Below are 18,137 nucleotides of genomic sequence, written 5' to 3'. Positions count from 1 at the left end.
ATGGCATGTGGGTCATAGAATTGATGTTTCTAGATTGAGAAATGCTTCCTGTCCTTCCCTCCCCACGCCCCCCCCTCCCAGGCCCCATTTTCTCTGGCAAAGCCAAGAATGGCAAGTATGTGTTAATGCTGCTGCTGAGTTCCCTCCCAAGCCCCAGAGGACATTGACACTCCATCATCGCCTTTTCTTGGGTAGAACCTGGATTAGTTTTAGAATCTTTTTGTGCCCAACTTTTTAGGAAGCCAGTACCAATCAATTGGCGTTGGCAGGAAGCATGAAACTATTTGCCATGTCTGCGTTAAGCCAATTGAATTGGCATGTCTCCGGCTTCCACGCCTGCCGCTTTCCTTAATGGGTTTTATTGTGCACGAACTTCACATTCCTTTATAATGATATACCTATGCGGTTATATCATTCGTCAGCCGGACCCAAAAGGAGGGATGCCAAGACCCATAGTGAGCCTCTTATTAGAAAGCTTTTGGCCTCCAGTTTTGACACTTGACTGACTCTTTGTATTCACGATGCTATCATAACTTGGCCAAATTCTTGACTCTATAAATTGGCCTTTAACAGCTTATTAGGAATTCCAACTACTGTTTTCTTTTTTTTTTTTTTAATTTTTTTTTTCAACGTTTTTTTATTTATTTTTGAGACAGAGAGAGACAGAGCATGAACGGGGGAGGGGCAGAGAGAGAGGGAGACACACAGAATCGGAAACAGGCTCCAGGCTCCGAGCCGTCAGCTCAGAGCCCGACGCGGGGCTCGAACTCACGGACCGAGAGATCGTGACCTGGCTGAAGTCGGACGCTTAACCGACTGCGCCACCCAGGCGCCCCCAACTACTGTTTTCTAGCACCAACTATAGCACGTTCACAGCCTCTGCAATACCAAAAAGTACACTTGACACAGATCATGGCCCACTGTCCTTTTTTTTTGTTTTGTTTTGTTTTTTTTATACATTAAAGGCCCTTTGTATTAAATTGGGGGAGAATTCTGTTTTATGCTTCACTCTGCCTCGAACCATCCAGTAGGTTTTCTTGTGATCACCAGGATGTAGGTTCTTAGCCACAATGAAGACGCCAGTTAACTTTTTGCTCTTAGATGCATTCTTGTAGCAATGATGAGAGCTCAATCCTTTGGTGTTTGTTGATGTTCCCATCTTTGTCTCTTTGGCCTTAGGTTCAACATGCCTCACGATGACAACAACAAGTGCAAAGAGGAAGGAGTGAAGAGTCCCCAGCATGTCATGGCTCCCACATTGAACTTCTACACCAACCCCTGGATGTGGTCAAAATGTAGTCGAAAATATATCACTGAGTTTTTAGAGTAAGACTTAAACTTTCTTTTAAGCACGAGCTTCTAGTGTCTGGCCTCCATGTAGTGAACTCATTGTGGGAAAGAAAATGTAGAGTCAAGCATTCCTTTTGAGTTGTTATTTTTGTTGACATTCCTGGGAGGAGGTAAAAAAAATACTCTGTGACATCTGTGCAGTTCTATCCTTGCCAGAGTTTTGAAGATTACAGACTGAGCTAAAGAAAAGGTCAGGATCTTAAAGAGAATATGTAAATGTTGCTTCATTCTTGGTAAAGATATGAAATCTGTTCAGGTCTTCAGGGAGGGACCATGATTGTGATTACACGATGAAGGAAGGCCACAAATATTTATGTGGTTGCAACTTAGTAATTTTGGCTTGGAAAGGGGGAGGGTGGTGAGACGACCCCAAAGAGGGTAATGTGGGTGGATGAAAATTACACAGACCTCCATGTTGTTGAATTGAGAACATTCTGTCTCTGTCTCTGTCTCTGTCTCCCTCTCTCTCTCCTTCTTTCCTCTCTTTTCTTGTTTTGTTTTTTAAGCTTCCTGCCAGGCAGTTCAGAGATCCAATTACATTATACAATATCCCTGTGTCACAGATTTATTGCTGTTCTCTCCCAGATGTACGAAAGGTTAAGTGATTGTCCAAGGTCACTGGGTGTATATTTCTTCAGCCACAGGGAAGAGGGGGCTTATTAATCAGAACTCACCAGGTGTGAATTTTCCAGAAGAGGTGTTTGCAGAAAAGTCAAAGAAGCGGAGGATTGCTGTTTTTTCTTTTTAACCAGATGATCTGAAGGGTTGCTTACTATGGTTGTAGGTTCACTCACTCATCTATTCAGCAAACAGTTACTAAAGACCTGTTGCTATAATGTTTAGAGCCCCATGCGCACATGAAAAAGATAGTATCTTTGCCCCTAAGAAGCTTGCGGTCTATTGGAGACGATAGCAAATAATAATAGGTAATTGCCCCAAAATGTGATAAATGCTAGGAAAACTACATATTTCCTACTGACTATATTGTATGGATAGCCAGCAGATCCACAAACAAGTATATGCCAAAAATAGAACTTCAGCTCCTGGAGTTTAGCCTGGGATATACAGAGTAAAGCACATTTGAAAAATAAACTATCCGCTCTACCTTTAAAAGGCGGGATGGCCTTCACTTTCATCTGGAGCTTTTGACAGCCACATCTCATCCAATGCTCTCACCATCTGTGTTTTTCTGCTTTCCACAGCACTGGTTACGGTGAGTGTTTGCTTAATGAACCTGAAGCCAGACGCTACCCTCTGCCTCCCCAACTGCCGGGCCTCCTTTACAACGTGAATAAACAATGTGAATTGATTTTTGGACCAGGTTCTCAGGTGTGCCCGTATATGGTAAGTGTGTGGGGCCATCTCTGCCCTCATCCCTTGGTTCTGGACAGTTTTCTAACACTTTTACATTTTAGTTACTTATTTTGAGAGAGGCAGAGACAGTCCGAGTGGGGGAGGTGCAGAGAGAAGGGGACAGAGAGAATCCCACGCAGGCCCTGTGCCACCAGTGCAGAGCCCAATGCGGGGCTCGAACTCGTGAAACCACGAGATCATGACCTGAGCCGAAACCACGAGTCGGATGCCTGATCGACTGAGCCACCCAGGCGCCCTGATTCTGGCATTTTTAATTCACAGTTTCCCACTGGCTTCTTAGTCTAACATCAGCCATTCATGGTAAACTTGAGAAGGGTCCACTGGCTGTTTAAGACAATAGTAATAGTGATGTTGGTGATCAAGTAGGAATAGTGCTTGCCGCTGGGTGGTACTTCACCTACACATTCTCATTACCCTGTCGTGGCAGCCCAAAAGAGAGATCCCCATTATCATTTTCATTTTTCACGTGGGAAAGTGAGCTCAGAGAGGAAGGGGTCACAGAGCTGGTGATGGCACAGCTCAGCCCTTTTCTCTCTCTCTCCCCTGACTTGCCGGGGTGACCTTTACCACACAGAATCTTCTAGATTCGGCGAAGGCGGTTCATGAGGCAAACCTGTTCCCCGGTTTCAGCTTGTCAGGGCCGTGTCCCGTGACCATGTGGGGCTTGAGATCATTTCTGGCGGTAGCTCAAGTGATGGGTGTGGGATATTTTAATCTCTGTGCTGTGGGCACTTGGACCAATGCTATCCATTAGTTATCAGGGTGCAAGTGTGCTTCCAAAAGGTACCCCCTTTCCTTCCTGTGGGAGTCTGTTTGGCTGTTTTGGAGGGAGAGACTTCCGAGATAGCATGGTGAATTGGGAAACACAGGGATTCCAGGGAGATGGTAAACATTTTTAGTAAAATTTGTCCATGATTATATTCCTTTCTGCGTTACTCATGATGGCAAAGATTCCCCCTTTACACCATCTGAAGTCCTACCAGACGTCAAAATGTGTCTCACGGGCTGCCCTCTGAGCCTTTGGAATATTTTATCATTCATCATAGGAAGGAAAAAAAAACAGTCCCTTTCCAACCCACGCTCTCTCGCCGGCCAAACATTAGTTGAAAGCAGTTCTTGCCTGGTCCCATAACGTCTAATCGCTGAATTTTTGTTTAACGCAATTGAGCAGATGCAGTGTAGACGGCTCTGGTGCCATAATGTGGACGGAGCGCACAAAGGCTGCCGGACTCAGCACACGCCCTGGGCAGACGGGACAGAGTGTGAGCCTGGAAAGGCAAGTAGCACCCCAATCCGTTCTTTTGTCTCGGGGCGGCAGAAACGGGCAAAACTGTAGCTGTCAGCTTGGTCACCATCGTTTAGAATAGAAGTTGATGCAGTGTGTTTTAGCATGCGTAATACCTTTTGGGGCCAGGAGGTTCAACTTTACATTTGAAAATTGGGAAGACTTACATTACAGTGCAATAATGCTGCAAGACACCGAGCCATCATTATTGCCTCAATTTGAAAACCCCCCTTCTCTCATTTTAGCCTCCCTCAAATCCCAATGTGCTTTTCAGGGTATGGGTACATTTAATGCGAGACGGTGTTCCTTTTTCTTTTCTCTCTTTTGCAGGAGGTGGCAGGTGGGGGGTGGGGGGCAATGGAAGGCTGTTTTTAAATTGATGGAGGGTCTTAAAATCAAAGAAACGCAGATATACCGTGAACTTATTTTGTTCACTAGTGGGATACCACGATTGTCCCAGCCTGTGTTGGTCCCTTAAAGGAACTGTGAGGTCGCTTGGGATATATCCAAATGCAAATTCTGAATTTGCACTTATTCCCACTTATCTGTTAATGACCAAACAAAATCTGCTACTTGTACAGCCCGGAAATAACGATGCGTCCACACCCCTAGGAATATGATCAATGCCACCTTCTGCACTTGCTTTCCACTGCAAGAATAAAAAGTTAGTGTATCAGTGATACCATCATCATCATCATCACAAAAAAGTTGGCTACAAGAAGTTTTAGATCTAAACCTGATTTTATCCCTTTGGAAATGGTGTCCTTGCACTCACCAGTGATGCAGTCCTGGGACTATTTTCTTGTCATCCTTACATAGATTTTTCCTGTCTTCTCTCTTCTTCCCTCTGTCCACTTTCCTCACTTTGAATATTCTGTTCTTGGCTCATTTCATTTGCCTCTAGTTTCCCTTGTGGAATTAGTAGCCCTCAGGATGTGTCCATAGAAGAGGTCCTCAGAAATGACAGACTTGAACTCTCCCTTCCCTGATCTTCTAGATAGGGAATTTAAAAAAGAAGTGACTTGCCCACGGTCACTCAGCTCATCAGGGCAGTGTCCCCATACACCCAAGCCCCTCCCCACCCTCTTTTCCTCCTCTGCTTTGTCTGGAGCGTCTACTATGGTGGCCATACCTCAGGCCCACTGAGCTCCTTTGGTCCCAGTGGTCAAGCAGGAAGACCGGTGGCTTCTTTACTCGTGTGTCAGGGTGGTTGTAAAGTTACACGAGCTGGCGAGTATGAAAGTTATTTGAAAAATTACAAAGTTCAGTACAAAAAATTAAAAATTACACTGAAGCTGATTTTATACCTGACTTACTTGGTGACTCTGTCAGCTCATGTTGTCACTTCTTTTTTTTTAAATTTTTTTTTTTTAACGTTTATTTATTTTTGGGACAGAGAGAGACAGAGCATGAACGGGGGAGGGGCAGAGAGAGAGGGAGACACAGAATCGGAAACAGGCTCCAGGCTCTGAGCCATCAGTCCAGAGCCCGACGCGGGGCTCGAACTCACGGACTGCGAGATCGTGACCTGGCTGAAGTCGGACGCTTAACCGACTGCGCCACCCAGGCGCCCCTCATGTTGTCACTTCTTGATGGCTAAGGACCTCAGCACTTGAGAATACAGCTTTCCTCAATAACAACCTAACCAAAACTATACATGGACATGGGCACAGTAGCTTTTGCACCTTTCGTTAACTTCAAAAGACATCGCTCTCCTTGGCCAGAGAGAATTCTTCACTTTTTGCAGGACGTTTATCTCAACGTGTTGATGGCTGGAAGATCACAGGTTTGAGTGAGAATATGGTTCTCAGGTTTCCATTGATCCAGACAGACCATTGATGCAAGTGGTTCCTAGATTGGACCTAGCTGACGCCTTGGTTGGTTGGCTTGAGTTAGAGCCAGCTGACTATGTTGCCTAAATTGATTCTGTTTGATCCCAGAAAAATCACTGGTGTTATCCCGTGGTGGTCCTTAGTCAATCTGACGTACCCACCTGCTATGTCCATTTCTCATGCACGTTATCGCTGCAAAAACCGTAACAAAGAATTTTCAGTAATAGGATGACATGCATTGTATTTAGTGATAGTGCCGCGAATGGGCTACCAACGTCAACGTAGCATTGTGGCATCCCAGTCAACCCTGAAACACAAAGGAAGTTGGGAGGACATTTGTCGTATCTTTTTCTGATCTTCTGTTTTCGTAACAGAAGCAGAAGATAAGGGGTTGCAGGGTAATCTTATACCTGAGGGATGGGGAAATTTGGTAGATCTTTCAGAAGTCTTTTTCTCTGTGTGCTTATGTTTAGCAAGAGCAAAAGACTTCAAGGCATTCCAGAGGGCAGGCTCAGAACACTCTCAGAGAAGCAACTATGCGGAGAACACGATAGGTAGCTGTTGGTTCTGTTTTAGAAAAAGTATCCAAGTCTAGCAGCTTTTATTAAAGATGCGGGCACGTGTGTGTTTATTTCCCTGAAGAGCCTTTATGCATTTTGCATATGCCCAAGATGGTGGAATTGTTGGCGTAGAAATCCTTGGTGTTCTTTTTTCCTCCATTTTGTTTTGTTTTCTTAGAATTAGCAGTAAAACCATATGCCTTTTCTCCAGCCGATTCGGACTCCCTTTGCGGTGGGGTTAATTTCTTGTTTCTTTCTCTTCTTTCTGCCCTGCTCCCTCAGCAGTGATCTGTCTTGAGCTGCTGACACGATGTTATTTTGATGAATGACTCTAATTGTCTTTATTTTCTCCATTCTCTTGTTAAGTCCATTAACATTTCATTTTAACCCTTTTTGTGAGTCTGAGGTATGAAACTCTGGTTTTAAGTCTCCTTGGGACAAAACCTACCTCTTCCAACCTCTCAAAAAAGATGCATTTATATAAACTATCGTTTAAGTGGTCCTGGATACCTTTAAAAAAGGCTGACTATATTTTGGCTTGGATTCCACCAGCCGCTTAGCACTTTGTTATGAAGTAATGGCTCTTCCACTATGTAATTATTTGTCGAATTTTCCTGGTGAAATAGAGTCTCTTGGGACATATCTGCCAAACAGCTCTTATTTCCAGGCACTTCTCCTATTGTTGTTGTTGTTGTTGTTGTTGTTGTTGTTGTTGTTGTTTTCAGTAAGCTCTGTACCCAATGTGGGATTTGAACTCAAGACCCCTGAGATCAAGAGTCACATGCTCTTTGGATTGAGCCAGCCAGGTGCCCCACTTCTCCTGTTATTCTAAGGTTCTTCTTCTCCTTCCCTTCCTGCGCATCAGTGATCACATCAGTAAGGAATATTTGATTTGCAGATCAGTTTTTAATTGTAAGTATAGGAATTTCTCATTATTTTGTAGAATTTGTAAAACCTGTTTTTAGCAGCTGGCCTTGAGGGCTGGATTTGAGAGTCATCAGCTATGACCCCATTTGTATATTAATTAAGATTTTGTTTAGGTCAGATCCAATTATAGTAATGTAAGCAAATTGGCCCTTTTTTCTGGCACATACAAAAAAATTAGTCCCGAACTAGACAGGTTATAGAACTGTTGTGGCAGCTCCACAAATCATCAGGCAGAGACGTAGGTTCCTAACGTCTTCCTGTTCTGCTCTCATATGCAAATGAATTTCCTCCTCAAGATCACAGAATAGCTGCAGCGACTCCAGCCATCAAGTGGGAGTTCCAGGCAGAATGAAGCCAAGGGGCAGGGGACAAAGGGGCAGAAAGACCTTCCCAGGAATGTCACCCAATGAAGTCTGCTGACTTCTCTGATCTGTGCAAGAATCTGCGGAAATACAGATTCTTTTACCAAGGATATAGGAGAGAATGGATATTGGGTAGGCAGCTTGGGGTCTCGGCCTCACTTAACTATGTCATTAATCTTGCCTTTTTATAATTTTTTTTTCTCTATTTAGTGTCAAAAATTATTTCCATTTGCTCGCCATCGGGAAGGCAGCATATGTGTCACAGCTAAGAGTTGTATAAATGTTTGTCATTATCTTACTAACTTTATTTAGTCAGGTCCCCTGACTTACATAGCTGTGTACTGGGTGCTTTAGATACACTGTCTCTAGTGTTATACTCACGACAACTTTGCAGGTTGGTGTCCGTTTTCAGCTGTGAAAACAGAGTCAGGGACTCACCTAGGGTCTCAGAGTGAGTTTGTGGCAGAGCCCCCGCTCATCACGAGACCATTGGCCTTCCAAGCTTTGTCTTTCTAAGACCTGCACCGTCTGGCATGGCAGCCAGTAGCCGCACATGGCTAATGAGCCCTTCACATGTCAGTCCTAACCTGAGATGTGCTTAAGAGAAAACATACAGCAGGTGTTGAAGACCGAGTATGAGAAAAAGAGTGCAAAAAACCAAATTGTGCCTTGATCGCACACAGAAGTAATACTATTCAGATACTTGGAGCTAAGAAAAAACATATTAAAATTCAGTTTTCTTTTTACTTGCTTTAAGGTGGCTTCTAGATATTAAAAACCTTTCCTTAAGTGTGTGGCTTCTGGTACATTCTCATTGGATGGTGGTGCTCTAGACCAAGCTACTACCTCTCTCCTTTATTCGTATGTGTGTACGTTGCAATATACATTCAAGACCCTTGTGGAGACAAATCCAAAATGATTTCGGGAAGTGCCGTTGTCCCTCTTCCTCCGCCCGCCTTTCTCGGGTCCAGAGTTGCCCAGAGTTCTCTGCACAACGTTTTAAGCCTCTGCCTCACAGCCCAGGGAAAGGGAGCCATCCTCAGATGCCCTAAGAGAATAATTATGAGGGAGAAGGCGCTGCAAAGTAGAGAAAGCCTAAGTGCACCCTTTGAGTCATTGTTGGCTGAGCCTTCTGTGTGGCCGCCCCGTTCAGTCTGGGACCTTCCCCTGCATCTTATTTGTCGTCCATTTTCCCAGCACGCTCCCCCCCGCCACCCCACCCCCGGCCCCGGCCTCGGTGGGCCTCTGCCTCTGCCTCTGCCCTCCCTGCAGATAAATCACGGCAGCCAGCCACCACCAGCTTCACTTCAGAGATCTGAGCAAGCTGCGGGGCATCACCCTCCTGCCGCCACTGCAGCCAGCGCTTTGTCCGCTGCTCCGTGACCTCGCTTTGTGTCAGGGCCTCACACCCCAACAATGGCAGAGGGTTGAAATGGGCTTCTCGAATCCCTTGTCCTGCTGAGGAGTTTTATTCTGTTTGGTTTTGTTTTAAGCATCATGGCCTTCTTCCTGCTGCAGGCTGGAGAATCTGAAACCATTAGTAACAAAAAAAGCAATAAAGTTTAGGGCTCTCTGGAATATGTCCATTTTGCTCTAGTCTCATCCTGTGTGCTTTGGTGGAGGGAGTTTATAGGAATCCTCTAACGTGCTTTTTTTTTTCTCTGCCACTTAATTAAAATTGGCTTTTCAAATCTGCGGGGAGCAATAAAACATATTTTACCAGGCTCACAGCATCTTTGGGCCTTCTTAATGGACATTTGCTCTGCAAATCCAGTAACTCACTTTGGCCCCGTCTGCAGCCAGTCTGCCCGCTTCCTCTCCTCACTTTTCCAAATAGACTAATTGAGCGCTTTGAGCCTGGCCACTGGAGTTACCCTGAGAGCCTGGAACCAACCACTCATTGGTTAGTTTTATTCAAGCAAGTGGTAAATGAAGACATGGCCTAAAATCAATAAGGACGAGACTAAAATCCCTAGTTTTCATTATTCACATAGATGATGAAATGGCAGCATTTCAAACTAGCATGTGGCGGGAGAGGTGGGGTGGGGGGGGATGAAGTATGCCATATAATCAAAAGGACAGTGGGTCCTATCACGTCTCCAGCACCGAGCTCTCCCTCACTGTTCCCCTTATTAAACACAGCACTGCAAGTTTGGATTTTGTGTTCCCAAAGAAATGGAGGTCCCTGTGACTGATGGATCCTGGGGAAGTTGGAGTCACTTTGGAACCTGCTCAAGAACGTGTGGAGGGGGCATCAAAACTGCCATTCGTGAGTGCAACAGACCAGAGTAAGTCCTAGAACTCCTTGCTGTCATTATTGGGACGGCCCGATGGGAGCCCTCCGGAAGGGAATCGTTCGGCTGGAAGCAGATGGAAAACTCTTTCCCTGGTAGAGAGTAAGTGCCTTTCTAGGGCTGCTTAGACTGGTGGCATCCAATCAGTTTATTCCCAGGCACCGTCTTCTGTAGCATTAGTTTCTCCCACCATCCTCCATTAAGACTTCGGTCTACCCCAGTAGATGCTTTTTGTGTTGGTTGGTCTGTTTAACAGTTTGACAGTCAGGCATATCTCCCTGCCTCCAGAGCTTGGTATAGCTGGCCAATGAAGGGAAACAGGCTTTCCTGAGGAAATGAAGAAATTGGAAATTTCCATCCAGATTGTAGGTAACTTGTACCCTTTCCTGTTAGCTACTGAGATGTGGGACAGGGCACACGGAGCCCCATGGTGATAGCAGACTCTAAGGGACTGAGAACCTCAAGTCAGGAATTACTTTTAGAATCAAGTTAGTTGTTTTACGGGGAAGACACCTAAGGCCCATCCGACAACTAGACAGTATACAGCCTGGGAGTATCCTGCCTTTCAGGATAATTCTCCTTATGTGACCAGCCTAGCCTTGTAGCCCATGTTCAAATGAAGTTGGGTTTTTTTTCCCCTGGCATCTAGCCCAGGAGGCGTGCGTATTTATAAGTAGATTTTAAAAAATCAGATTTTGATGATAAGGAATGACATCAAATTTTGTGTGACTCCAAGATGCATCAACTAGAAGCTAATACATCATGTTATTGCCATCAAACCTGTATAGGCTAGGGGGCCAAGAAGTCTTCGTAGACTAGTAATAGTTTTTAGATGTATGCACCGATAACCATATTTAAGAACCAGCTGTCTTGGGATTAGGTAAAGTGATTTCATCCGGTAGTATTCATTTCTTTTTCACAGACTGTGTTGGGGTAGCCAACTGAATTGTAGACAGAAGCACACAGGTACAACAGTGACGTGGGTGCCGTATATTAGGGTAGCGTAGCACGATGAGTATATTAATGTATGTATATACTGGGATGGTATGATTTGGTTGTATAAGAAGGTGGTAGAAACCACATACAGGTGCTCCTCAGACTTAGCTGGAGTTCACAGGTAGGAAAGGGGCCTCGTGTTGGCAAAGCTTCCAGTTTTTTCATAAGAAAATTCTGAATCGGGGCGCCTGGGTGGCGCAGTCGGTTAAGCATCCAACTTCAGCCAGGTCACGATCTCGCAGTCTGTGAGTTCGAGCCCCGCGTCGGGCTCTGTGCTGACGGCTCGGAGCCTGGAGCCTGCTTCTGATTCTGTGTCTCCTTCTGTCCCTCTCTGCCCCTTCCCTGCTCATGCTCTGTCTCTCTCTCTCTCCCTCAAAATAAATAAACATTAAAAAAAATTTTTTTAAAAAAGGAAAATCTGAATTGTGTTCACCAGTAAAGAACGTACCTTTAGGCCACTGTTGCCAGCCGTGGCCTAATAAATACTCATTCGTGCAAATCACAAATGACAATCCATTTGTTTCCCTTTATTTTTGTCCACAGTCCAACCTTTATTTCATGTCCATGTGATATTAGCCTCTGTAAAGACAACTAAAGAGCTCTAAGACACAGACTGTAGTCTGTAGCTATGGGTATAAAGAGTAAACAGTAGATGATCAATAGAGTCTATAGTTTCTGTTAGTTATTTAAGTAATAGCTTAAACCTAGTACATGCTTTCAAAAAATTCAGACACAGAACGATATGAAATAAAAAAAATCTGTCATCATCATTCCTCCCTCCCACCTACTCCCCGCAAGAAATCACCGGGGAAAAATGATTTGACGTGCATCACTTTGGACTTTTAAAAAAGATTTGTCATGTAATATGTATTATATGAAATAAGTATTCTGTAGATATAAAATAAGGATCATGCTGTATATAGTGTTCCACTACTTGCTTCTTTCAAGTCAATTACAAATCTTAGCTGTTGTTATTATTGAAGCTTTAGAATAAAGCATTTGAAGCTAATAGCAAATATGACACATTTTTTAAAAAAAATTAAGAACTATGCAGTAGCTACATGGAGCCACATTATTACCATCTTAGTGAGCTGTTATTGTCGTGAGGATATGACTGTTGCCAACAGTAGGCATTTTTGAAATGGTGACTCAAGAATATGTCGTTGAAAAGAAGTGTTTGGTCTTTTTTTTTTTTTTTTTTTAAGTCTTCGAGCAATTCTAGAGGTAATGTAGAAAGTGGAGAGAGATAAATCACTTCATAATTGGAACGAGCCAGACAAAGAAAATCACCCAGCGTAAAGATCTCAGCAGGAAAGGATCTCGAGCCTCCAAGTGAAGCAAAGATCCGTGCATTCACAAGTTAGGGGCTGATCATTAAAGACTTCAATTAGAGGTCCTTGTCCTTGCTGTTTGCTATGGGAGGTTTTAAAAGAATACAATCCCCCCAGTTGACTGTCAGCCCTGACACCATTTCATGAAAGCGCTTCCAAGTTATTTGCACTTTGGGATGTCCCTGTGAATTGAGGAAGGAGTCTGCCTCCGAAAACTTTGAGGAAGTCAGTTTGACGAGAGAAAGGGACACAGAACAGGGAAAATCAGATCCAAATCTCAGTTTGAAAGCTCGTTCAGAGAAACTCACAGAGCAGATGGTTCATTATGCAGGAATCAGTAGTAGTTGCTTCTGACTCTCAAGGCGTTTGAGGGAAGTGGTGCCCCTGGAGCTGGCAACCTGCCTCTTCCCGGGTTGAGGAGCCCTTTGAATATAATGTAGAGCCCCATTTTTAGTTCAAGGTATGTCTCTATTAAGACCCTGAGTTGTTTTTATTTTTTTTTTCCACAGTATTCATGCGATTCAAGAACGTATTTAACATCCATACTTTGCGCTGTATTTTTACGGTTGTTTCCCTTGAAAGCGTAAAAGTTACAAAAGAGAAATAGCCTTGTCCTACACATGGGATAACGGCATACTCGTGAACAAGCTGTAGAAACCAGATGCTTTCTGATTTTGGTCAAAAGGTGTTTGTTCTCAGCTAGTAGGCGGTCCTGCTGAGTTGCCATCATGAGAATAGGGCCGTAATATTTTGTCTTTAAATGTTTTATTTATTTTTTAATCCCATCTTTGACTCATGCCCTGTAGATAAGAGCTTATGTTCTGATTTGTAAACACAGTCCCAGTTTACTGTTGTCCAGGAGAAGTTATTCATAGCTACCCTTCACATTCTCTAAGTGTCCTGAATTGAACAATTAACTACATGATCACCCAGTCATAGCTGTAAGAAACATGTAATACAGTAAAACCTAAAATCATAACTGCCAAAAGCATAACTTAGGGTACCAAAACAAGGCCACCGTTGGAACTAGAAGTCGCATTTATCAGGCCGTTGGGCCCTACACTTGTTATTTCGTGCTCTGAATTGACTCTGAGCTTCCTAGTAGCTAGAAAAAAAAAATGTATACAGTTTTTACAGTCCATCAAAAAAAAAATTGTCCCAGTTCTCTGGGAAAGAACTGGTGCTTCCCTTCCCTCTTCTGGTGCTTCTGTTTTGCTTTTAAGTTAGGAGGTGAGTTAAATTAAAAACTAAGAAACTCATAGGTGTGAGGAAAAGATTGTGAACTAGATATTTTCCCATTTAGGCTTTCACCATAGTAACTGCTTATGAAATCTGGCATACAAGCAAGGTAATAGATGTCTGTTTCATCTAAGGAAACGAATCGCTCATTTGGCTGGAAAGAGTTGCAGCAACGTTTTTTTTTTTTTTTTTTTTTTTTTTTCTTCAGGCACTGAGTTGGGTGAGCGTATTTCAAAATTCAAGAATTAGTTGCTGTGGGAAAGCTATTAACTAATGAATGAATAAAGATATCCAGGCCTTTAGACTGCTCTGTTAGGAAGGATCATTAATGATTGCAAGTATAGCTCTCTGGCCCATCCCATCTAATCCCTGAATAGCCTTTCAGCATCCACTGCAGTTGTCCATTAGACCTCTTCCCAAAACCCTCCCAGCATAGGAAACACACTACCTTCTGGGGCTGCCTGTCGAATCGTTAGAAATTCCTTCCCTGTGCTAACCCTAATCTGCCTGCTGCAATTCATTTTGAGTGTTCACAGAAGCTGAGATTTCTGTTCAAACCCATTTGCCGACCAAAATTTAGCTTTCCTGGAGGATGAACACACGTGTGGTGATCTTTGCAAAAATTCCTTCATAGCTTTGGCCATGCAGTATCATGAATTTTCTTTGTATATGAATAGGCATGGTTGGGTGATGTGTGCCTGAAAGAAAGATTCAGCTCAGCTGAGCTGAATATAGTTACTTTCATAGTAATTAACCTAGCAGTTTCATTAAGTCCTTTCCATCTGTATTTGACCTGCAATGTTTTAAAGGATCTTAATAGCAGGAAAATGTGGTTAATATTATTTTTTTTAATTAATTAATTTTTTTAACATTTTTATTTATTTTTGAGAGACAGAGAGAGACAGAGCATGATTGGGGGAGGGGCAGAGAGAGAAGGGGAGACACAGAATCCGAATCAGGCTCCAGGCTCTGAGCTGTCAGCTGTCAGCACAGAGCCTGACGTGGGGCTCGAACCCACAAACCGTGAGCTCATGACCTGAGCTGAAGTCAGAGGCTCAACCGACCGAGCCACCCAGGCGCCCCGTGGTTAATACTATTTTTTAAAGCTGCATTTCCTCTAATTTTTATTATTTGTCTACATGGAAAAAAAAATACTCCCATCCAGAGAAATTATTAAATTACAGCATGAATTTTTTCCATGCTGAAAGGTAAGTTAGGTTGGCTACAGCCTTCCCTGTTATGCAGTCATTGCAAATCAGGCAGAGGTACTCTGGGATAAGAGAAAAGGCACATGTTCTGAGAGGGCAAATTTATGTTTGTTGACAAAATATAATCTGTCTTTACATAAAAAATAGCAGAGTCACAGAATGAGTCTTGATATGGAAAGAGGCCTGTCTCAAGAGACGAAGCCGAGGAAAGACACCAGATCATGAGCTTTGAATCCGGGAGACCTGCGTTGGTCTGTCAACCAGCAGGTCTCACTTGATGGACATGTCACCTTGCCAGGTTACCTAACACTTCTGAAACAATTTCAAACAAGCCTTCAGGAGCAAGGCTGCCACTACCTGCCTCACAGCACGGCTGGACACGGTCACAGAAAGTGGCATGGTGCCTTGCACGCAAGAGTGGCTCACGGGTGGGCAGAGCTTTACCGTAAAGGAACGTGTTTGCCACAGAGCACTCAGTGAGTGTTTCAGACTTGAGGATCAGAGCGTCTGTGACCCAGCTATTCAACCTTGCTGATACAGTGAGAGACAGACACCCGCGACATGTGAAGGGTTGAGTGTGGCTGCACGCCAATTAAACCTTATTTATGGATATTACTCTTTGAATTTCATCTAACTCTTATGTGTCTCAAAATATGTTTTATATTTTCTTAAATTTTTATTTTTTATTCATTTAATCAAATTTTTTCATGTTTATTTTTGAGAGAGAGAGAGAGAGAGAGAGAGAGAGAGAGAGAGAGATTCAGCAGGGGAGGGGCAGGGACAGGAAGACCCAGAATCCAAAACAGGCTCCAGGCTCCGAGCTGTGAGCACAGAGCCTGGTGTGGGGCTCGAACCCACAAACGGTGAGATCACGACCTGAGCCGAAGTCAGAACCTTAACCGACTGAGCCACCTAAGCACCCTTTTCCTTAATTTTTTAAAATAGAAAAGCCATTCTTATCTCACAGCCAGGGAAGGACAGGAAGTGGACAGGATTTGGTCCACAGGCTGTGGTTGGCAGGCTCTTGTAATAGCTAAACATTTACAGTGTGGCAGGCCTTGTTCAAGTGCTTTGAATGTATTAACCCAGCTGACCCTCGCTTACCCTGATGAAGTAGATACTAGGATCATCTCCCTTTTACAGATAGGGAAACTGATCCTTCAAAAGATTAAGCAACTTGCCCAAGACTGCACCATTATTAAGAGGCAGGCCTGGGATTCAAACCCTCTGTTTGCACAGTCCCAACCTATGACCCTCAGCAACACTGCCTCTCCCATGGAGGGTTTCCTGTGTGTTGTTTTTTCAAAATGTCATTTATAAAAGTAAGTCAGTGAATGCTGTTTGCCACTCGATAGTGGTCAAAAGCAAACGTCCCTTTTCTCTGAAGGGAAACTACCTGTAAGTATTTATTATTCACAGCCCAAAAAACTGCTACATGTGGGCCGTTTCTGGGGTGCATTAAGACTTGTTGTATAAGACACCCAAAAGAAAAGAACCAACTTTTGAAAATTTAATTTCAAAAAGAAAAATGAGCTACTGTCAGGCGATAAATAAACGATTAATCCTGCATAGTTAGTGGGCCTTTTAAGAAGATTCCGCAAAGATCATTTCAATCTGAGGAAAAATTGCAAGAGGTCTTACATGTAGCACATTTAAAATGCGTTTCACCTGAACAGGTATATGGGCCTGATCTGTTACTCATGTATCATCTGTGATATTGTGTGCATGGGACTGGGACGTCTTGGTACTTAGAGAAGAGCTGGGAATTCAGGAAGCCAAGGCTCTATCTCTAAATGGCACCAAAAAAGGAAGAAAAAAAAAAAAAGTCTTGACCATAGTTCCTGGATAATGTAGCAGAAAGAGCACAGAGAAGAACCCAGGGAATTTAGAATTCTAGTCCTATCTCTTCTCTTTTTTTATCTGTGTGATCATGACAAAGTACTTGACTTCTCTGAACTTCCTGTTGCTCGATATAAAAATACTGCCTCTGCCTTACCCTTGGGCAAGATAGGAGTGTATTTTAGGGAGTCAAGTGCACAGTGGAGCTAGAAAGCATATGGACTTAATTGTGTTTCATGGAGAAACAATGAGACACAGTTATTGTTGGGTTAGGTGCCATGTTGTATCCCTAGATACAGTTTTCTTTGTGATAAATAACTGAATATTTATCCGCCTCCTTACTAAGCTTCCCAGATTCTGAGCTTTTCATGGCAGGTGTACAATATCACCTCTGTTCTACATGCAGGATGGAGCTCAGAGAGGCCAGGTAGCGCCCACAAAGGTGTCCAGTGTGTGGCTGCAAAGCCCATGCTCCTCCCTTAGTCTCCGCATGTTTGATCTAGGGAGCACATTGCGACAGTTTCATGGCGGGTGGCCCTTCCTGACGCTTGGTGCTCTGCAGGAGCACTGAGTCCTGCCTTCACGCTGCATACCATGTCTTAGCGCAGATTCGGTACTCAAAGTGCACGGTTGGATCAGATTAGGTTGGGGGTGCTGACATATTAGCACAGTAGCTAATGTTTTCAGCATCTACTATTTGTGCTCATTTTAGACAAGGGGGCAACTGATACTCCGGGGCTGAGAACTTCAGAACTTCATCTAAAGTCATGCACCGAGGGTAGGGTCGGGACTGGAACCCAGCTCTACCTCCAGTGCCTTACCTATTCTGTTGGACCGGCTCTTGTTGTATAAATGGGCACGGATGTCTTTCCCATTCACCCAGGTCCCAGCTTAACAAAACAAAACAAAAACCCCTTTGTATGCTCCAAATTGCCCTGAAAGATTCATTTTAAAGAAGAAAAGTGGAAAACTTTCTTTCCGTTTCAGAGATGTCCGTAGAGTAGCTGCGAAATCCGACCTGCTCCAGCCCTGGGTGGGCGAGCCCAACTTCCTACGATTCTCTGATCTTCCCGTTTCCATGATGAACTTGGCAAGCTGTGGACTGCTAGGAGAAACGTTGTATAATTTAGTCATTGGGTCACATCTGGAAAATACATGTACATTTGAATTTCATCTAATTCGGGGTTGCATGTCGAGATGAAATTTACACTCTGGTGCTGTGCAAGGCACCCTCCGTCCTCTCGTCACACAAAAGTTAATGAAACGAGTCTGCTCTTCCTATTAAGTTAGTCACAATATGGGGATGTTCCTTTTACTCCGTCTCACTTGTAAGACAAAACAAAGAAAAACAATGGTTGTGAGGGTGGAGAGAAGGAGGGAGGGAGGGAGAGAATGAATGTAACTAGAATAGCACAGGTTTTAGGCTGGTCTCCTGTGAGACTGTCATGTTACAAAAAGTAGACAGGGAGCATTCCAATGACTCCTCTGGGCCTTTTACCTTCCACATTTTGAAAACCAAAGGACTGCATTTTCAGGAGAG

General features: G+C 43.7%; 1 protein-coding gene across 1 annotated transcript in view; it reads left to right on the top strand.

Annotated features, from left to right (window-relative positions):
- ADAMTS9 (ADAM metallopeptidase with thrombospondin type 1 motif 9) overlaps positions 1–18,137 on the top strand; it is a 162,072-nt gene that overhangs the window by 36,128 nt on the left and 107,807 nt on the right. Inside the window, exons 9-12 of the mRNA XM_030307173.1 lie at positions 1,180–1,326; positions 2,553–2,694; positions 3,896–4,000; positions 9,833–9,978. Of these exons, the coding sequence (XP_030163033.1) occupies positions 1,180–1,326; positions 2,553–2,694; positions 3,896–4,000; positions 9,833–9,978 (540 nt within the window). The remainder of the gene's footprint in view (positions 1–1,179; positions 1,327–2,552; positions 2,695–3,895; positions 4,001–9,832; positions 9,979–18,137) is intronic.

The sequence above is a fragment of the Lynx canadensis genome, chromosome A2 (assembly GCF_007474595.2).
Source record: "Lynx canadensis isolate LIC74 chromosome A2, mLynCan4.pri.v2, whole genome shotgun sequence".
NCBI lineage: Eukaryota > Metazoa > Chordata > Mammalia > Carnivora > Felidae > Lynx > Lynx canadensis.
Note: the sequence above shows the minus strand (reverse complement) of the source record. Positions and strands in the feature narration are given on the sequence as shown.